Source organism: Melanerpes formicivorus, unplaced genomic scaffold, assembly GCF_026170545.1.
Source record: "Melanerpes formicivorus ecotype bairdi unplaced genomic scaffold, bMelFor1.0.p_v2 SCAF_27, whole genome shotgun sequence".
Taxonomy (NCBI): domain Eukaryota; kingdom Metazoa; phylum Chordata; class Aves; order Piciformes; family Picidae; genus Melanerpes; species Melanerpes formicivorus.
Genome location: NW_027142379.1, coordinates 4,191,560 through 4,214,668, shown reverse-complemented (window position 1 = coordinate 4,214,668; position 23,109 = coordinate 4,191,560). Strand labels below are relative to the sequence as shown.

At 41.8% G+C, this 23,109-nt stretch overlaps 1 protein-coding gene across 2 annotated transcripts in view; it reads right to left on the bottom strand.

Moving 5' to 3' along the window:
• Positions 1-23,109, bottom strand: part of AFG2A (AFG2 AAA ATPase homolog A) — a 189,615-nt gene that overhangs the window by 162,039 nt on the left and 4,467 nt on the right. For both annotated transcript variants that reach the window (XM_068153982.1, XM_068153983.1), the window contains exons 6-10: positions 20,878-21,007; positions 20,163-20,219; positions 19,182-19,305; positions 18,600-18,855; positions 2,332-2,486 (exon numbers count right to left, since the gene is read on the bottom strand). In XM_068153982.1, the coding sequence (XP_068010083.1) occupies positions 2,332-2,486; positions 18,600-18,855; positions 19,182-19,305; positions 20,163-20,219; positions 20,878-21,007 (722 nt within the window). The remainder of the gene's footprint in view (positions 1-2,331; positions 2,487-18,599; positions 18,856-19,181; positions 19,306-20,162; positions 20,220-20,877; positions 21,008-23,109) is intronic.

Here is a 23,109-nt window from a genome sequence, read left to right as displayed (position 1 = left end):
ACCAAGAAGTGACTTGCTTGAAGTCACTCAAGTCACTTCTAATGTATCTCCTTATTCTTTAGTTGCTACCCCAAGTATATGCGTAATAAGAGGTTTGTCCAGGCTTTAAATGCAATACAAAGCAAGTGAGCAAGTTAGCCTAGCAGCCTTCTAAACAGTCAAGCAACCAATACTCAATTCTAGGATCTAAAAAGCAAGGACTGATTTGAAAACTTTTCTTTACAGCCTACCCAAAGTTCTGCAGATTTCAGAGAAGCAGCTGTGTCTTGATGAAACCATTTGCATTTCATAATAAAACAACTATTTTCATTCAGTGTCAGAGGTGATACCAGCTTCAAAAACATCAAGGTGTCATGGCTATAATGAAAGGAGCCCTACAACAAAATTCATTCACTTGTGGCTTTATTTAGGAGTTACTTTTTTAAACTCTTCTCATTCAATTGACACATGGCTCCTGAAAAGCAATGAAATAGTGGAAAAAAAAGAAAAGCTGAAACAAAAAGAAGTTAAAAGCCACAGAAGTCTCAGTTCAATTTAGCATGTTCTTCAATGGGTTTATTCGACACTAACTGCATAGCCCAAAAGTGGCAGCCACCCTGGTGTGGATGGAAAGGGAGCAATACATTTGCACTAACCAGCAAAAAACCTGGCTATTATTAATGTAGCTCAGACTTCTGTCTTCTCTTTGTAGCAAAAAAGAAATTTCAAAGCTGATCATTCACTTAACGTCTGAAATTATTTTCAGCAAGGATCTTGAGATGACAGTGTTATGGTCAGACTTCAAAACATTGAGGAATGTAATCCCTGGTTTTCTAACAAATTTACCCATACAATTAGCTGGATGACTTCTGGAGCAAGGACAGCAGGGGAAGAAAAGCCTATCCTTATGGACAGGAAGTATCTGGAGATTAATCAATACAGAAGGATAGCACAAAGACTAACTAGGAAAAACAAAACCAAAAGCTTGTGTTTTGGATGGTTTAATGGACAACAGGAGCCTGCATTAGTACATTAAGCTGGGTCCAGAAGAGATTTCCTCAAGACTTTGCTCTATCTGTCCCTACTGTGTGCTATCTATTAGCACTGCATCTGACTCCGAACGCGTTGGTATGCCTGAAAGGCACAGCACAGCAATGTGAGCCCACGAGCCAGTAGCACAATAAGCAACCAGAGAATCAGTAAGTGGTTCTCAGCAGCAGTGTGGATATTGATGCCACCACAGCACGTCCAGGAAAAGCTGCCTGGGGCCGGCCCAGGCATTTCCACCCAGCAGTGCACTGCACAGCGTGGACTCTTAACAAGCCAAGTGTGACATCCGAGCTGGCTGTGTGCAGCATCCGGTTGGCAGATTTTATTTCCCATTCCTATAGTTTGGGAATAAGGGTCTACAGTTGTGCAATCCAATTCCCAGATGACTCATCTTCGTGTAATGAGACATAAATGTTTTCTTCTAGAGCTAGGGGAGCTGCTGAGAAACACCAGCACAACTGCCCACAGAGGCAAGGCTTTGCAGGATTAAATACAATATCTTCATTTTGCTGATCAAGGTCTCATTAAACCAAATCAGTTCCCCAGCCCAATTGTGTCTGCTACTGACCTATTATAATACATAACTGAAAGGGCAGTGAGTGGGGTAAAGATGAACCTGGCACCACCACAAAACATAACGTAACATTTGTATAACAACAGCCCCCAAGGGATAATTGCTTGGCAGTGACAACCTACATACAGCATCTAATTCTGCCTCCAGTTAAAACCATGTAATGCCACTGAACACATTCAGGTCACAGCAGCATGAACTGCATGTACAACGAGTCAACTGCTTCACCTGAAGTCATGGCAATCAATCCCTTCACAGCTTTGTTTCAATACCTTTGCTTATAAATGCTAATAATTGGCTTCTGTTTAAGTTTGTGGATGCTAAAAGGTTCCAGTTCTCATGGCTGTTGTCTGCTTAGAACAGACCTTGAGGATTTTTATTCCATTTACCTACTCAGGACATAAAACAATAGACCAACCTGCACTACTAAATTCTCCTATAGGATTAGATTTTGATTCCATTTTTACTCAATTTACCCACTCAGGATATAAAACAACAGACCAAGATACACTACCAACTTTTCCTAAAGGATTAGAAAGTTAGGTTTCTATACATGGATCTTCAAAATTATACTTAAACAAATATGGAAACAAGAGAAACATATGCACAACATTTACTGGTAATTTGAGGCTTGCACTTCAGAAACTTCCCCTCTTTTGGTAAGGCATTTCAACACCCAACTCCAACTCTTAATGTGGCTCTAACAACGTTGCTAGCAAAAAATAACTTACTTTTGGCACATCGACTGCCACCTCCCTCATGGCGCTGGGCCTGACATCATTCATCCCCTGCAGGAAGTCATTGAAAGCAATCATCACTGACCCAGCCACCTCGCTGTCTGCTAGGTTAGGTCTTTTCCCCAGTGCTCTCCGCAACGCGTACAGACCTATTAAAAATAAAAACATACAAAATATGTAGACTTCCTCCTGCTTCTTACAAACATCAAGTGTACAACACAAACACACACCAGTACTGGAAAGGAAATGATGTTCAAAATAATGTCTCAATGCTGGGCCTTTAATAGGTCAAAGAACACGCAAGACATTTCTGATGAGAAAGAGAGGAAAAGGGGATTTAATGACTAGAGACAGCATATAAACTACATCTGCTCCAAAAGACAGAACAAAACAGCTTTGCTGCTGTGTTCCTGGAGATGAAGTTAACAGGGAAGAACCTCCCAATGACCATATGATGATCCACACACATTTCTAGACCACAGAGGAAGAGGGATAATAAATATTCTAGGCAAATGTTAAATTAGCTCACATAAGCTATCTGCAAGCTTGTCCATTCCTCCATTACTGGGACTGTGTCTTCCAAGCAGCCCTCAAAACCAAACTGATGTGATTTCATTTCATTGGAATCCTACCTTGCTATCTTTATACACAACAAATTTTCCCTGCAGCACTCAATAGCTCTGGGGTTGTTTAATCTGGAGAAGGCTGAGAGAGGATCTTATCAACATCTATAAATACTTGAGGGGTGGGTGTCAGGATGGAAAGGATGGGCTCTTTTCAGTGGTGCCCAGTGATAGAACAAGGAACAATAGGTACAAGCTGGAACACAGGAGGTTCCATCTCCACATGAGGGGGCACTTCTTTATGGTAAGGGTAACAGAACACTGGAGCAGGCCGCCCAGTGAGCGTGGGGAGTCTCCTTCTCTGGAGACTTACAAAACCCACCTGGATGTGTTCCTGGGAGGCCTGCCCTAGGCAGGGGGGTTGGACTGGATGCCCTTCCAACTCCTGCCATTCTGTGATTCTGATTCCCTTCAGCAATCACACTTTTCAAACACAGGCATAGCCTTCACCTTCTCCTTTGTTTGGACAAATCATTCACACACTACCTATAAATGTCAATACTAATTCCTAGTTTCCTGCTATAATTTGATCCTTCAAAAGCCACACAAGTCCAACCCATGCACACATAAATATATCAATAGTCCTCAGGCAGGACTAAGCAGTACCACCTGCAGCTCCCAGGTATTGCCCAGTGAGATGAGCCACAAGATGCCCAGAAGCAAGATGGTTTTCCCACTATATAATTATGTCTTTTTATGTCTAGTATCATTTAGAATTCTATTGCTTCTGTGAAACTGTAAAATATATCACATTGTATATTATTACAGTATAGTCTTATACAGGTGACAAAGAAAACCAATGGCATTCTGGCTTGTATCAGCCAGACCAATAGCATTAGGGAAGTGATTGTGCCCGTCTTCAGCATTGGTGAGGCCTCAACTTGAGTACTGTGTTCCGTTTTGGGCACCTCAGTACAAGAAAGACATTGAGGTGCTGAAGCAGGTGCAAAGAGCAACTAAGCTGGTGAATGGCCTAGAGAATGAGGAATGGCCAAAGGAAACAGGACTGCTTAGCTTGAGGAAGAAGAGGCTGAGGGGAGGCTTCAACAACTACCTGAAAAGACAATACAGAGAGGCAGGTGCAGGTCTCTTCTCACAGGTAATTAGTGACAGAAAAGAGGAAATGGCCTCAAGCTGCACCAGGGTAGGTTTAGGGCAGACAGTAGGCAAAAAATCTTTCACTGAGAGAGCAGTCAAGCACTGGAACAAGCTGCCCAGGGAGGTGGTTGAGTCACCACCCCTGGATGCTTTTAAAGGTCATTTAAATACGGCTCTTAGTGGTATGGTTTGGTAGAGGAGGGTTAATGGTTGGGCCTGATGATCTCAAGTGCCTTTTCCAACCTGAATGATACTATGCAGGTGCACAAGTATCACACATGCAGAGATAGATGTAGTATCTGTTCTCATGTGCTACCAAGAACACGAGTGGTGTAGTATGGCACCAGTTTGACTTGTGTGACCAGAAAAAGACAAATATATTACACATTTTCTATATTTAACCAAACAAAACATCAGTTAGTGCCACATGGAAGGACAATAAAAAGGATAAGCCCTTTCTGAAAATAGACATGGTTTTAACTGTCAGCAGACTGTTGTCCCTTTTCTGCACTGGTAGAGGTGGACATGCAAAGCTTCTGACAATGGCAGGAATTCTGCATTTCCTACAATATATACAACGTGTGAAGAGATCCAATATCTCCCCTGTGAAGCAGTACAGCTGGTGTCTCTCTACAAACTGCCAATTACAGCAGGGTCTGAGCACCTGCATTCAATACCCCAGCTCTTAACACAATAATGAAAAAAAAAAAAGTTTGTAATTCAGGTTTCCCCTTGCACAGAACATCCAGAACTAATAAGATCTATAAATAAAAACATTCCACGAGGCCAAGGAGAAAAATGAAAATCTGATCACCAGAGGACAAGGATAAAATATCACTGACTTATTTTAATGACCCAGACAATCTTCATGTTATTCCTTCCTGATTCCTTCCTTCCTTTGAAACAGTTCATTTTAAGCAGAAAAACACATAAGTAAGATAACATAAATTCACTCCTGAGGTTTTAATATTTACAGCCCAGCAAATAAAGTTGACATCTTATGCTAATGTCATTGCAGGTAAGAATAGAATAGAATAGAATAGAATAGAATAGAATAGAATAGAATAGAATAGAATAGAATAGAATAGAATAGAATAGAATAGAATAGAATAGAATAGAATAGAATAGAATAGAACAGAACAGAACAGAACAGAACAGAACAGAACAGAACAGAACACAACACAACACAACACAACACAACACAACACAACACAACACAACACAACACAACACAACACAACACAACACAACACAACACAACACAACACAACACAACACAACACAACACAACACAACACAACACAACACAGGACAGGACAGGACAGGACAGGACAGGACAGAACTGGACCGGACCAGGTTGGAAGAGACCTTCAAGATCATCACGTCCAACCTATCATCCAACACCACCTAATCAACTAACCCATGTAACCAAGCACCCTGTCAAGTCTCCTGAACACCTCCAGTGATGGTGATTCCACCACCTCCCCGGGCAGTCCATTCCAATGGGCAATCACTTTCTCTGTGTAAAACTTCCTCCTGACCTCCAGCCTAAACCTCCCCTGGCGCAGCCTGAGACTGTGTCCGTCCTCTTGTTCTGGTGCTGGCTGCCTGGGAGAAGAGACCAACCTCCACTTGTCTACAATCCCCCTTCAGGTAGTTGTAGACAGCAATAAGGTCACCCCTGAGTCTCCTCTTCTCCAGGCTAAGCTGCCCCAGCTCCCTCAGCCTCTCCTCATAGGGCTTGTGTTCCAAGCCCCTCACCAACTTTGTTGCCCTTCTCTGGACACGCTCCAGCAAGTCAACATCCTCCCTAAACTGAGGGGCCCAGAACTGGACACAGTACTCGAGGTGTGGCCTAACCAGTGCAGTGTACAGGGGCAGAATGACCTCCCTGCTTCTGCTGGCCACAGCTCTTGATGCAGGCCAGGATGCCATTGGCCCTCCTGGCCGCCTGGGCACACTGCAGACTCATGTTCAGCCTCATGTTCAGAGGGGTGGAGGCAAGTACTGGGGTTGAGCCATGCATTTTCTTTTTTGGTGGAAGCAATCTGCATGGCAGTCTCATTTAAAAAAAAAAAAAAAAAGTAAATAAATGAAAGAAGAAATAACATGGCACAAAGTTAAGTCATAGAGAAAGCAAGACAAAGGTCTCTGGTCTTCACCCTGCTCCATCAGGTACCAGTTTAGCCCCACGGTAATCATGTTGTGGTTATTTCGTGACATCAAGAATTCCTAAAACCAAACAAGTTTATTTAAAAACCAGAAAGAATAGCATGTCAAAGTGTGCAAGGAGAATATGGCTCTGAAGGATCATTACTGCTGGTGCAACTAGGAGTACAAGTGGAATTTCAGTCCTCAGCAGCAGGTTAGAAACGCAGCAGCCTTGATCCAGAACAGGAATAAAGAGGTCACAGCTTTCCAAACAAAGCCGGGATTCATTTCAGCATGTGCACGCACACGCTGCTGCTCAGGTCACCATTTAATTAAAACAATGTTTTACATTAAAACAATAATAAAAAACAGATTGAAAAAGAAAGCATGATTCTTCCTGTTTCCTCCTGTTATCATAATCGTTCTTTCCTGCACTTCAGATTGACCTCTAACCAGAGGAGGGGGAAAGTCTTATTAACAGGAGAAGGATACAGCCAGTGACTTGCCGGAGGCAGCAAAACACATCCTTGTCTCAAGATGTATTTAATGTAGGGAAATGAGAGGCAGGGTGCAACACATGCTGCTAGAAGCAGCACAGAGGCAAAGAAGGTGAAACACTGCAGCAAACCCAAGTTTATGACCACAAAGTTACAACACAGATAAACTGAAGATTCGGACATGGCACCTCAGAAAACACTGAGCACCTCAGCTTCGCTGCTGGGTGTTTCACATGGGAATGTTTTGAGTGCATGTCATTGCTGTAAACAAGCTGAGCACAGCAATTGCTTCAGCTCTGCTTCCTCCTCTGAAGATGGTACTTCATTTTTCAGGATTAATGAGTATCAATTGCTCAGACACTCAGAAATGGGCAAGTAGGTTTTCACTGGTTTATTCCAGCAAGAGTCCTGTGTGAGGGGAGCAAGGTCTGGGGAAAGTATGGGCAGTGGGCCTGCTTGCATGGGTTATTTTTAAAGGGATGGGCTATTTCTAAAGGGATCCATGACTGGTTCCTAGGACTGCCCTGTGCAAAGAAACTTAATTCAGAAGGCAGCCTTTGAAATAGTGAACAGCACTGAATCTCAGTAGATTACAGATGGAATATCCCGGGGGGGGGGGGGGGACACGGACAGGGAAGGACACAAGCATGATTACAAACAATGGAAAGTAAACAATTTGTTCCAGCCCAGCAACTGTGTGCTCTACCTCACCAACTCATCCTGTCTGTCTAGAACAGAGGAAACTAAGTGGACAGAGGGGGAAAAAAAACCCAGCAGAACGCCCTGTCCTGGTACAGATGATCCTTCTTTGGTACCAGGCTATGCTTGAAATCGACAGCATTGTTTCTAAGATTGTCTTGCTCATAACTTGGCTGAGTGTTGGCATATTAGATCATGATCACAAATGTCTGAGCCTAAAAATAGATTGTGACACTGCTATATTTGTCAGACTCTGTGTAATTATACACTACTGTTAATAACAGAAAACATGCACTCCAAATGAGGAACACATATACCTTAGCTGTCAAAATCAGAATATACACAGCACTTGAGGAAATGAACTGAACAAAACAGAGTTGTTAATCATGCATCCTTCACTGCCCATCAGCTGCTTTTTTTCTGCAAATCCACCTTGTCTGGACTTACTCATCCAGAATCCTAATATCAGAATTTGTATGTAGCATCAAAGAAATTGTAATCATTCTGCAAGACTGTTTACAGAAGGAAATGGTTCTTCTTTTCTTGCTAATCTGGCATTTCCCTCACAAATTATTATGGCAAACCCAGAAGGCACACACCATTTCTCCCTGTGACAGCTGTCAGATCCAACAGGATACACAGCTGGAAGTGGAATGTCCAACATAATGTGGAAAGATTTCAGCTTCCTAATGGCTCTTGATGGAGCATCTTCCTCTCTTCCTAGATTCTTTACACACTATACTTCAAAATTCAACAGTTTTATGCATAGAAAAGGCATTTCATATAACTTCATATTGACTTTGTACTTTAGAAACTCTAAGAGGTGCATACCTGACTTCACAGGCAATGGATACAAGTGGTTATTCCAGTGTTCAATTGATTTTTGAGGTAAGGAGCTTTTGTGCTTTATATCTGGCAGTTTTTAACCAGCATGGCTTTCTGCACTCAATGATAACAACCCCAAAATTATATTGGGAAAGCTTTCACAGATCTTCCAAGTACCATATACTACAGATCACATGTATTCTTGAACATATCCTAACCCCACACTTCACATCAAGGTATGGGATAACCAAATCCATGAAGAAGCACCAGAGGTCATGGATATGTATGTTGTTTGCATAAATGCACAGTAACACAGAGAAAGCCTGGCTGGCTGGCAGACCTAAGCCTCACCATCATCTGGAAATAGCCACTGCTCCACAGAGAATGTCCCATAGACACATCCCTACACTCTCAAGTCAACTTTTCATCCTGGGCAGACCCAGCAAACCAGCTCTCCTACCCATGACAGTCAGGCAGCACTAGGCAGGAATAGCAGCAGCTGCCAAGAGCATTGTGGGACAGCAGGGCTGCGTCTAGGCATAGGCTCTTTTTTCCTTTAATCCCAAACTAATGGAACTACAGCACCAATCAAGCATCTGATGTCTGTGGACCACTAGAAAACTTTCCCCTCACCTAGGGATAGAAATGACCATTGACAAGAGCTGAAAAATTCAGGTGTGTTCTCCTATTTGCACCCTAAGAATCTTCCTCCATTCAGAGGTGGCTTTAGCATGGTTTGGTTTTTTTGTTTGTCTAGCTGACTTGGGTTTGTCTTCCCCTCTCCCACCCCCACCCCCCATGTATAGAGCCAAACACCAACAAACTTTCCAAGTAAAACCAAAACCATGGACCACACTCCTATAAATACAGATTTGAACTTATTTCTTTTTTATTTAATCTATAGTCAGTGCATGACTCTTTAGAAAACAATTCATGAAGCAGAAACTTTTACTTTTGCTCTTGAAACCATACTCTGCAGTCTGTCTTTTGCTGCCAGAGCTATATGGGAAAATCCCCAAAGACTTTCATATATTGTTTGCACAGGAAGGATAATGCCCTTAAATCCCTTGTAACCATAACACTGCAAATTCACTCTGCTAACCTGAGCACTAATCTACTGTAGGGATTATGAGAACACAATTTATAGACCTTCATGAGGAGCTCCAGCATTTCCTGGAACACATCTATAGAGCTGACTAAAAGTTGCTGAGAGGTGCAACCAGAGGGCAGAAAGAAGGAGGAACTGTATTTTCAAAACTTATTTCTTGCAGGAAACACTTTATTCACAGGTCAGGTACACACACATCATTTATCCTAAGAGAATGACAACAGAGAGAAACAAGGGAATTCCAGACTGCCTGTTTCTAGCCGGCTCCCATACATAAATGTACCTAACTATGGTTAGTCATACCTGTGTTGGAAGGAAAACAAGGACTGCCAAGCTACTAGAACAGCAAAGGGCAGAATGACTAGAAGCCACAAGGAGTGGCTAGTGGTCCTTGGGCACTGGTCAGCAACAACAGTGAGCTTAGTTATCCTAATTCAGCTGGCAGGAGGTGGGAAGTTAGAAAAGACAGGACAGGAAAGGAAAAAGGAAGTGTGGAAGTCTGCAGAATACCTTCCAGTTAGCAAAATGCCAGTTAAGATGAACAACTGTGTACAGCAGGTTGCATTACCAAGAATTCTCAGAGATTAAAGGTTAGGAAATTGTCTTCAGTTCTTACACCTGCAAAACCTTTAAAAGTGAACACAGGGGAGCAAGGAGTTCAGATCACTGCAGAAAAAAACAAACCAAACCTATAGGGTAATTTAAGAGATAGTGGACTGCAGAATATCTTCAATAATTAGTTTAGCCTTGGTTAAATTATTTTCATTGACTCCAAGGTGCTATACAGACAGCAGAGAATTTCTACTGTTGCTACAGAAGTAACACTGCCTAGCACAGCTCTCACCCAGCTCCACATCCAGGAGCTGAAGCTCCTGCGGGACACAAAACTCAGTAAGCAGAATAGTGACCAGCACATCTCCCCTGTCAGTGTGACTTAGAGCTGGGTTACTGACACTGTGTTGATTCCCAGGGTTAGAAAAACAAACAGGGACCACACAGAACTGTTCCCACCAGAGCTCAGCCAACGACCCAGTCCAAGGCAGTATCTGCCATGTATTTATTCCATTCTTAAGCAAAATGACATCATGCTCCACTTTCAGGATCTGCACGCAGAGGCCTGACGCTCTGCCTGCCATTTCACAGACTGCACATCCTGCACCCCCCCCATCCTTCAAACCAAACAATTTGGTTTGGGGCTGACCCCCCCAACCCATTCAAAAGCTGGAGTTTCTACAGGCCCTGCCACACAAGAAAAACATCACTTCTTCTGCACCACTTGAGCTGAAGATGCAAGAGCATGGTGTGTATCTTAAGGTTAATTTAAAATATTAATGGCAGATTGATCAGCTCTTCTGAAAATACTATTTCCTGCTTATATTTATATTAGCAGACAGAATGGGATGTGCTTTAAACAGATTATCAAGTACTCAACCCAGAACTATGCGGATGAAGTCAGCAATCCCATCATCCAATTAAAAGCCAGCCAGTTTCAGATAGAAACACACTTAGTTATGATGAAACCCAAAAGTTCACATGCCCTGACAGCAGAAAGTGCAACAGTCTCCAAACATAACCAAAAATCAAGCAAGATTACAAACCAAAGAAAAACACCAAAAAAGGCCAACGAATTTATATGAGAAAAAATAACTACAACCAGCAACATAATGTGCACCAGCATCTCTTTAGAGAGGGATACAAAGTAAGAGTTTTCCCCTCTGGATACAAAGATAGTCCCACTAAGGAAACACCTGTGCACTCAGCATGTGCAAGGACACAAGGAGGGTGGGGGGAAAAGACATTCAGAAATTTTGCAGTCACATCAGAATGATACCAAACAGAAATAACAGGGTGAGAACCTAGCCCTCTGCTGCTAAAATAATACAATCCTTGTGCAATCCTAGGAAAGGAATTGAACCGTTTTAAATGTTTAAAGCAGAAATTTTGAAACCAGTTCTGATTTTGTCTTTGCCCCACAAGATCCTGAGGCAAGGAAATCCTAAGAAAGAGGGCAAGGGTTCCCACGGGCAAGAATAAGGTCAACACACTCTGCCCCGCCTCAAGCACGTTCCTTCAGGCTGCTCAGCAGCATCCAGATGTAGCCACTTCTGCACAAAAGCAATCATTCTGAGATAGTGCTCTGAGAAACAACCAAAAAACGTGGTACAGTGCAGCTCCAGAAATCCACACTGCAAGAGAGGACACGTTTGTTCATAACCTGTTAAGAGGCAACTTACGCAAATTGTTTTGTTTCAATGCAGCTTCCACACCAAGTGCCCAACTTCAAGATTACAGAGCACAGCACTATGCTTCACAGATTCTGGAGATGGGGATTGGATTTTCTTAAGTCTTCTTACACCATAAATTAGCACAATGGAATACAAATGTCAGAAAACTCAATTGTTCCAGGCCAAAAACTAAGTTGTGGCTTTACTTCTGTATCGTGTCTGGACTCTTCAGTGCCTTTCAAGACAGAGCGTTCTGCCATTTCTGCACAAATGTCTCAGTTTTACATTTCTTAAGTATTGACCATCTGGCTACACATGTTATTAATACTCCCTATATTTTCTACATGACCCTTTTATAAAAAGGCAAGAGGCCTTTCCCACCTCATTTTGAATGTCCCATGGGAACCAGTATTCAGTTAGAGAATGCAACAGCAGACCATTTGCAAGAGCATAGTTTCAACCTTTTCCCTGCTGTAGAAAAAAAATAACGTTAAAGAGCAACATAAATATGGGTATTTGTGATCAATTTCTATCAGGGAATGTAATCACTACAGCATGTCAAGCAGTGCTTTCCCTTTAAAATCTGTAACTGGAATCAGATAATTTGAAAACCAAACTAAAAACACCCTTGAAATCAATCCCATTGTCTTGGTCCTTAACTGCTTTCATCAAAATTTATACTTCCAGCAGTGTCTCAGCCCACATTCCTACATTTAGGGTTATAATCCCAGGGAAATATTTACATTTGTGTGTCCCCCCCAACAGAATTCAGGTCCAAATTCTGTTAGGAAAGGTTTGGACTGGACCTTTGTGGCTTAAAGAAAGGATAGATCCTCTTGATGCCCTGACACTGGCTTGTTTCATCAAGACTGAGCTGAAATGAAGAGCCCAGATTTGAGACACAAGGCTGAGAAGCCATGTATTGAACAAGGCATTTGTTTAATTGAAAGAGCAGTCAGAGGCCAGTCCTGGGGGTGCACAGAGACTCACTGTTAATCACATTAGCCCAAACAGCTCACGTTTCCTGCAGGTGGCCAGGCTACCAAATCTGCAGAAGCTGGGGGGGGGGAAAAAAACCCCACACAGATCTAACAAAGAGACAGTCCTGGGTTTCAGGGGAATTTACTTCCCCATCAGTTACAGGGAAAAACATAAAAACTAGGAACTAGTCTGTCAGTTGCCTATTCATTTTAATTTGTCTTTTTAATGCAAGCAGATTGTAGAAACTCTGTTCTGGGTCTTGAAGGATACAGCAGGCATTTTCTCAGCTCCAACAAAATCCAAGCACAGTATCCCCCTAGATAACTTATACTTTTACAGATCTAAAATCTACATCAGTGTACAGCTATCAATTAAACAGCATAAAGACTCCATCCTAGCTGTAATACCCACCAGAATGGAGTGGTAATAAAAGGGCCAAATGAATGCCGCAGACAGTAAGATCCCCAAACAAGACTCTTAAGAGCTTAAGACAACAGACCATATCCTAAGTCTATGCAGCAGCTTCACAGATTCAGCAGTTATGTTGATTCATGCTGGTCAAAGATGTAGCAATTTCTTTTTTATAACAGCCAGCTCAAGCCAGTGAACCCTTAACCCATGACACCTTATAATCCCAAAGACTAAACAAGGTGACACCTTTAACTGTACTACCAATTAGTGATGCAAAAAGCGATGGGTGCTTCTTTCAGAGAAGTCTGGTTGCAATGCAGCATCCTCACTGGAACCAAATAGTTGTTATTGCAAGAGAGGCCACTATTTAAACAAAGACATTTGTTCTTCCTCTGCTCGTGATGCTATCTTATCACAGTCCAAGTGTTTTGTATCAGCACGCTGAAATTATGTGTAATGAAAAAGGCTGTTCAAGATAAATTCTAAGAGTTACAAAGCAAATACTTCCTTTCTCTGTAAACAGTATGACTGAAGCCACTTCTTGAAGAAATCAAGCTATATTTATATCCACCCTCTTTAAATGCTACAGGCAGCCATAGAAGGCTAAGTTTATAATAAATTGCTATATTTGGAAACCTTTGTTGCTAAGCATCTTCTAACATTCAGTACAGTTTATATACCATTCATGTCCCTGCTACATAATTAACGTTTCATATGTTTAAAAAGAAAAAACACAACAAGAAAGTGCAGTGCTTATCTCTGTTATTAAATTTAAATTATTGTAATTTTGAGGGGGAATTAATAAAAGACTGCGTGGCCAATTAATTAAAGCAGAAGCAACAAGATCTCAGGGGTGTCCAGACACTGAATGCAAGGATAGGGGAGAATCTATCTACTAGACACTGCCTGTGCTTCAGCTAAAACAACTCAGAAGGCAGCTATTTACACTGAAAGGTAGGCTACTAAATAATTTAAGATGCAGTAGACTACTCCCAGTCTTTCTCAACTGCACACATAATTATGCCCTTTTTTTAATCAAGAATTCTGTACATGTGAATCCCTCAGAGGATGCTCAAGTTCTCAAGAGTCTACCACAAGGTACTCATTGCAAGCTGATGTCCACAGGATGTGGTCCAGTGCCCATCAAGGTACTCACAGGTTTTCCATACCTCCATAGCTTTCATGATAGCTAGCATTTTCCCTATGAAGTCACAAAATGCTAAGGTTTTATTTGGGAGAAGCTAGAACTGTATCTTCAATAGAGCAAAAGACAGTATTGGAAGAGAACAACCAACCAACCAACCAGTAGTTTTAAAAGCTCAGATGAAATAAAAGCCCTATTAATTGATGTTTATTTCCATCTGTGCATAAATACTTCAAAGGTGTCTGGTCATAATACCCTGCTTAGAAAAGTCCAGAGCATACTCCACAGTTCTCCAGGTTTCTTGCCCACCTTTCCTCTCCTTGCCTATTCCAGCACACACAAGATCACAATTCTTTCACATGCTGTAAACAGAGGGGCCTGCAAGTATTCAACACAAGCTGAACATTAAAGGCTCCTAAAACTTTATCATGATTTCCATGAAAATGTGCAGCACTGCTGAACAGAGCAGAAAACTGGCCTGTCTGAGCCCAGAAGCACCAATAAGCAGTTCTTGCACTGGAGAACAAACAACTTCTGCCAAGAAAATGGTTAGAATACGTTAAACTCTACAACAGTCACTCGCTTTCCATTAACACATGTTCCTCAGAATGATAGAGAAGACAAACAGCAAAGCTTTTATAATGATGTATCTTAGGAAACCTCACTAGAGATGCAAAAATGAAAGGTTTGCTTATCATAGCCCTACAGTTACCACATTTACCATGTTAGATTCATTACTGCACCCCTGGCTTAAGTAAGTGGTATACACACAATATTATACACGTGTTAAAAGAACATAGTTGAAATATAAGGGTAAGGAAAGAGTCCTTTTGGACTTGCCTTAAACATTGTATGAAGAATATAAACATATTTAGCTTGTAAACTTTCAGGCTTTCCAACCACAAATGAAGTACCTAAAGATATAAACAGGGTAACCAGGACTCAAGAGCCTCCCCAAGACCACTACTGCAACACAATGAGCAAGTGACAATAATCTTGTATCCAAAACAGAACACAGATTTCTGAGGGCAGAATTTTTGCTTCTGAAGTAGTTTCCTCATTACCTGTACTTACACACGTGTGAAAAATGGTACAAATAACCTTACAATTTGTGAAAGAACTTGTAGCTCAGATACTACCTGAAGACAAAGCATTTTGGTCATTTAGAACTGCACCCCAGCAGTCTTAATCGACATGTTTATGTCACGATTTATGTGGTAATACATACAAAATATTATGTTCGGTTCTGAGCCCTGCATTACCAAAAGGTTATTGACAAACTGGAGGGAGTTCAGAGAAAGTCACCAGAACTTCTCAGAAGGCAGGAAGGACTTATTTATGAGGAAAGATTAAAAGAGCTAAATATTTACAGTTTGGCTCAGTAATGAATGAGGAGGTAGGGAACATGAGAACAGCCTAGAGATATCTGAAGGGTGTAAACACTAAGGAGGGAGAGTGAATGTGTTATACAAGGATGTAAATAGAAAAAAATGGGATAAAACTAAACAAGGAAAATTTGGGCTGAGTATCAGAGAGCATTCCTGGACAGCAAGCTGTCTTGGCCCAGAGCACAGTTCAAGTGAAGCAATAGAAACCTATTGCTTGGAACAACAAACAAGACTAGACAAAACACTGGAAAAATTTCCATATGGAATAACCTTGCTGTGGTAAGGAGAATTACAACCTCATAAACACTAGTTTTTATCTCCAGTAAAAGCAGTAATACTTTAGAAGCTGTTGAAATTTCAATATAAAAATCTGTATCAAGAGTTTAATCACAAAAAAAGAATCCAACTAAGAACGTTCCTTAGCCACAAGCAACTTACATTCAGTTTATGCAACACTTGGATCAAATCACACTTCTGCAACTCACTGAAAAGGAAAAATACACATGGGCTGCAAAGAGTTAACGGCGCTGGGCTGTGTTTTCCCCAGCAGAGGTCACTCCAAGTTAACAAATGACATGGAAATTTAACGGCAGGGATTCAAACTTGAGGAAAGATCAACAGAAGGGAGACATCCTCCTTCCCTCAGCCCCAGCACTGGCTTTGGATGCAAAGCTCCCAGACAACAGCATGTCCTGCAGTCAGTCACAGGTAGAGGCCAGAAGTTTTGGGTCAACACAGCACACTGCCTTCAATTTGCACAACATTCCCTCCTGAAGTGGGTAAACGCCACCTATCTGCAGCTGGATCATAGAATCAATAAGGTTGGAAAAGACCTCAGAGATCATCAAGTACAACCTGTCACCCAACACCTCATGACTAACTAAACCACAGCTTCAAGTGCCACATCTAACCCTTTTTTGAACACCTCCAGAGGTGGTGACTCCACCACCCCCCTGGGTAGCACACTCCAATGGCAAACAATTCTCTCTGTGAAGAATTTTCTCCTCACCTCGAGCTTAAGCTTCCCCTGGCACAGCTTGAGACTGCGTCCTCTTGTTCTGGTGCTGGTTGCCTGGGAGAAGAGACCAATCCTCTCCTGGCTACAACCTCCCTTCAGGTAGTTGTAGACAGCAAGAAGGTCTCCCCTGAGCCTCCTCTTCTCCAGGCTAAATCTCAGCTCCCTCAGCCACTCTTCATAGGGCTGTGCTTCAGACCTCTCACCAGCCTCATTGCCCTTCTCTGGACACATTCAAGTGTCTCAATGTCCTTCTTAAATTGAGGGGCCCAGAACTGGACTCAGTACTCAAGGTGTGGCCTAACCAGTGCTGAGTACAGGGGCACAATGACTTCTCTGCTCCTGCTGACCACACTATTCTTGATGCAGGCCAGGATGCCATTGGCCTTCTTGGCCACCTGGGCACACTGCTGGCTCATGTTCAGCCAGCTGTCAACCCATACCTCCAGGTCCCTTTCTGCCTGGTTGCTCTCCAGCCACTCTGACCCCATAAGTGGCCAGAATCCATGTGCCCTTGGATGGACAAGTAAAGCCTATGTTGGGTCCCGTTTCTGTTTGGAATTGAAACCACAACACCTTCCACTGAAAGCTTTAGATTACATGAGTTAAGTATTTACTCTATGAGGACTGTGACCCAGGCAGACTGACAGTCTTTAAAAAAAAAAAAAAAAAAGAGGAAAATAAAAAGGGAGTTTACCTTCTCCTATTGTTGTTGGTATATATTAGATTTTTAAAAGAATGTTTGCTACCTTAAAAGAGAGTTTAAAACACAACTGAAGCCAACAGAAGAGCACTGTCAATAGAATAGCCTGTTTCCATACATGTTGTTTTTCCTTCTTGATCTGTGAAGCCCACAGAATCATATTTGAGAACTATCCCTTAAAAACTGGCAACTTGCTGTTCCAGGTGCCATAACCCCTATAACAACTTCTGTCATCTTCATAGTTAGTGCTGATGCAAGAATTAGACATGCATTGTGCCACTGCCAGAGGAAGCTGTCCCAGTGCCAAAGGAAACAGAAGCAATCAGTACATAGAGCAGACAGATTCGTGAGCTACAAGGGAGGAAATAGGCGTAAGCAGAGCTGAAGAGTCATATTTTGACTACACTGTTTTAAAAGGCTGCTGAAGGGTAGATTTAAGGTCCAACACTTAAACCACACAGAGGCACTCTAGCAAAATGCCCAAATTGATAGAGTGTACTTCTAATATTTCATCCAATGAAAACACAAGTCAGCTCGTGGTTAAGTATTCCCTGGAACATACTGAACCCTGCCCACGTGATGCATGGATGATTCTTCAGGGCTATGCCTGAACCAGAGGCCAAGGGACACCTTCCAGCCCCCAGCAAAGGATGTGCTCTCCAGCTCTCCCAGCTTCACTGCACAGCCCACTCTCATACAGATCCTATCACAAACTCCTCATCTGCAGGCAAAATAAAACACAGGCACAAAATACAGAAGGGAGCCACAGTAAGCACCGTTCAGGCCCACATCTCAACTTGGGAATAAGGACCTGCAAGACAAACTGTCCAGCCTGAGTGACTCTTAGGGACATGTTAATTAACTCACTAGACCATTGGTTTACTGTGGAACAGCTAGCTAGCGAATATGCTAGACATGTAAGCAGCCATATGCTGGAAGAGGGTAGATTTAGAATGGATACTAGGAAGGAATTCTTCACAGTGAAGGTGGTGAGACGCTGCAACAATTGCCCAGGGAAGTTATGGATGCCCCCTCCCCGTGAGTGTTCAAGGCCTGATGTAGTGAAAGGTGTCCCTGCCCATGGTAGTGGTTGGAACTAGATGATCTTTAAGGTCCCTTCTAATCCAAACCATGCTATGATTCTATGAAATCATACAGGGGATTAACACTTCAGTTTAAAATCTACTAATACTCAAAGAGTATTTGTGACCTCCCCAGAAGCAGACTGGTGCTCCTCATATTCCTTGCATGGCTATGGAATATGTGTCAATTGTGTCAATTTTTGGGACACAAAAATTAATCCATCTCATTGATTTAAAAGCTATTAGTATGGATTTTTATATGTTCTTAAACAGAGAGTTTAACAATGAAGTGAGATCCTAAATAAGTCTCACCTGCTTCCTTGCACAAGGCTGCTAAATCTGCACCCACATAACCATGTGCACTGTCAGCCAGCTGCACCAACTCTGCTGCTGTGAGTGAATGGGGAACTTTCTTGAGGAGCTTTTGGAGTATGTCCAGTCGGTCTCGGGCATTGGGAATTCCAATTTCTATCTCTTTGTCGAAACGCCCAGGCCGGCGCAGTGCTGCATCCAGCGCGTGGGGACGATTCGTGGCCCCAAGTACCAAGAGCTGCCCTTCACTGTCTTCCTAAAGGCAAACAATGAAAAAGATTAATCTTAAAAATAGAATTATGTGTCACACAGCTTATAAAGATACTTCCTGATTATTTTTCCCAGCTATTACACACACTTACATGCTAGCTTCAAAGGAGCAAAGCAACCTTTTCAGAATATATCCCCTACAGGTGATACCACCCAACCAACCCCAAGCTGCAGTTCAGCAATTCTATAGGCTGCATGCACACAGAGATAATACAGGAGAAACTTTACCCCAAGATCCCCTCTTCATTATAGAAGCAAGATTTGTGCAGCTGGTCACCACAGGCATTAACTGTCTCAATACAGTCTGCTTACCGAGCCAATGCCATCCATTAACGTCAGCAATGAAGCAACAACTCTCTTCTCAACCTCATTCTGAGCCCCTTCTCTCTTTGGGCAGAGTGCATCCAACTCATCTATAAATATAATGGAGGGACGACTGGAAAAGAAAAGGGACACAAAACTGTAAAGGTGCTCAGGAAGATTTAAAACACTAAGGCAGAGAAGTGCAAAGCTGCTTATGGAAAACATCCAGTTCCTGCAAAAGTTCACGAGCACCCCATTCCTTAGGCCACTGAAAGATTCAACCTTGAACATGGTGTTACTCAATGAGATAAAGTAATATATTAGACAAGTAATACCTTCAAGATTATCCACCAATCTACTTTTCTATGGCTGCTCCCAAAGACTGTTAAACACTAAATAAACCAACTTCATCATAAAAACACAGTATTTTATTTGTCACTTCTACAAATACAGTATGGGTCAGTCTTGTTCTAATATATTATGAACATCAATCCTCTGGAAATCTAAAGTCTGCATTAACCAGGTCTAATAAATTATTGGGCAGAATGACACTCTAATCCAGAGACACATTATAGCCAGTACTAACACTGGTTTAATGCTGACTTCCATGTCTCAGCCCAGTGCTACAATGGTCTCCAAAGATAAACTACACAGAAAAATTTGGATCCAGGTGAAACTCTGGCTTGTGCTTCCATCTGTTGAAAGAAGTGCACAAGACACTAATGATACAGATCAAGGGATTTGGCACCATCAGTAATAGCCCCTTAAAAAGAGTAGCGTCCAAAAGCATTTAATAGGCATGCTAGAATTTCACTGCTTTCCTCCTAGCTAAGCTTTATATAAACAAACCTATTTCCTTTGAAAAAAAAATACTGCAGGAAAAAATTACAATTCAAATATTCTTGCAAATGTTTTTCTTTTAAGAGCATTAATGCTGGAACCAACACCACAAATAAGTGAGGGTGAATAAAGCGATCCAAAAGAACATACCGCAGGGAAGCTTCAGCAAATATCTGACGTAATCTTGATTCAGACTCCCCATAAAACCTGCAATAATTAAAATATTTTAATAAAAACCATTTTTTTTTTGGGCTTTTCCAGGCAACTTGGAAAATTACTGCTGGTACGTTCCAAAAAGCCACAGTGCACCCCTTTCAAAGGCACAAAGTTTATGCAATCCCACAATAATCTTTATTTCCACAAGGACAAGAAATTAGGGCAAAATGGTACACAGGCAAGAATATAACCATTTGTAACTAGAAAAAAAAAAACATCTAAAGGGAAAAGCTTCTCTCTTCTGTGTTAGAAACAATTTTACCTGTATTTTCAAGGGGGGGAAAAAAAGAGTTCCCTGGAATCATTAATCTGTGTAGTGTCAACTTCATTTCAATATGCTTCAACAAGTCACTGTGCTTGTTGCAGAACTAACACGCAACTGCACATGCAGTTTTAGTCTCCTCATTAATTTGGTCCATGCCTTACACCAATTTCTTGGCCAAATCCAATAAACCTCTTTTATGACAAGAGGAAACATAAGCCCTGCTTGCCTGCTTGAGAGAAGCCTTTCCCATTTGGTTTCAACTCTCTCAGGCAGACAGCCCACAGCCAATTCTGCATCTACATCTATCCACAATGGATAAATGCCAGCACAGATTTTGGCCTAGTGTATTTATAGAATTAAAGAAAATACATTAGTTGGACTTACTTGCTAATTATTTCAGGGCCATTAATAACAGTAACGTGAGCGCCAACCTCATTTGCAATGGCTTTGGCAATCATAGTCTTCCCAGTACCCGGAGGGCCATACAACAGCACTCCTCTAGGAGGAGGGATTCCTTTACACAAGCACACAAAAACAGAGAAGAAAAGGATTTGTGATAGTGTTAGAATAAGCAACCTGCATTTGGACATGTCACAGTGGCCCCAGCTCTCACCAACTGCGAGAGCAGTAGTAGACACCTCATTGTTATATAGTTGTAGGCTTTCAGTGGGAAGAGCCCTCTCATATGGGATATACACCTACATTTTTTAAAATACAAATAAAAAGCAACTATTTAAATCATTATATTTTCAGCAGGTCAACACCAATTCTCCCTACACATTATGGTGTTTGTCTGGGAGGTTTTCCAAAAAGCTATTGGACTGAGTACTTAACATCCACCAATGACTGCATTGAGTTATTCATGGTTTTAACAGCGCCATTGCTACAAATTTCCCACATCAGAAAATCATTTATCTTCAACAGTCCAAAACTTCAGGAATACTGTGAGGTTTGATTCAAGTGTACTTGCAAAAACATGAAAAACACACACCAAAAGGATGAATTTACCTCTTTAACACTAAGTGGTAAGAGCTGAAATAATCAGAAACATTCAGGAACAGAAGACAAGGCACATTGGAAGAACAATGTACTACTGTGTAGTCACAACTGCACAGAACCTACAGGTAACTGCACAAAGTAATATAATCCCAAGTAACATGACAAAAAGCAAGTTTCAGATCAGCAAAGACAAATTAAGTGGGCACAAAGCCAAAACCAGAAGGTGAGACATTAGAAAGCTAAAAGGAGGGACATATGTTTGACAAAAAGGAGTGGTCCCATCAAAAAAGGCATTGCTGGAACACAACCAAAGAAAAGACACTGGTTGGGTACTGCAGTACCAGACAAGAAATGACAATTGAAGGGCAGGTGACAACCCAGTTGTGACAGAGAATACTACAGTCTTGGGAACTAATACACTGATCTGCTATAACAGAGAGGACAGAACTCTTAAGTGTCTTTACAGACAGGTTACTTCACAACAGTCCATTAAGGCATGTGCTGCTCCCTTGTGGTGTTTCTGAAACTGGCAGGAAACGCAGCTCTTGAATCAAAGATCTCACCCTCAGCTCACAGCATCACTCCCTCTGAGCAAGCAAACGACTCTCAACCTTTGGATGGTTCCTAGTAACTGGTGAGGAAACATCATCATCTCTCGTGCAGTTAGTAGAGAATCTGATCAAGCATTTTTGGACCTAAGCATGAAGAATGTTAATGCTGAAGCAAGCTTTCTGCTAACACAAAGCCATGCAGCAATGCTGAGGTTGGAGGACAGCAAAGTGAGCTGGAGCACATGTGCATGAAGATGCCTCACAGCATCCCACTGACTCCTGCCAAGCATGCACAACGCACAGCAAGAGAGCCACCTGTGTCTTATGGAAATGGCCCCAGTGACTGCTGAAATCACCTTCCTGCTAAAGTATACATGTGGGAAGAGAAATAAAAAGCCTCAGAAATGTGACATTAAAGAAGTATTTATAGGCAAGAGCCCTGCCTCAGAGTGATGCACACCCACAGCAGGTGTGTCTGCTAGATGTACTTATCCATTTGCAATGCATACACAGTACAGTTTTACCTTTGCCACAAAATTCCTGAGGTCATATATATGTTAGATATAACTTTATAGATGGCAACAGTAATCATATTAGTTTTTTCAACCTATAATTCCATACTGAACACACTGAGCAGTTTGAGCAGAACAGCCTCAAGCAATTCCTCAAAATTCTGCAGGAATCCTATAACACAGGCACAAATACAGCAGCAGAATTCATCTGACTTCTTTAAGTTGAGCTTTTCCCATCATTAAAAAAAATGCAATTTGTTGACTCCAGCAAAACACATGAAAAACCATAGAATCATGGAATCAATAAGGTTGGAAGAGGCCTCAAAGATCAAGTCCAACCTGTCACCCAACACCTCATGACTACTAAACCATGGCACCAAGTGACACATCCAATCCCCTCTTAAACACCTCCAGGGATGGTGACACAAACATCTGCACCTTTCAAATGCCCAACTAGAGAAGTTTCTCCTATTTGCTATAAATCTACTTAGGCACACCTGAATTCTCATGAAGACTAATATATCTTTCCTATTCAATTATTTTTTTCCCCCCAC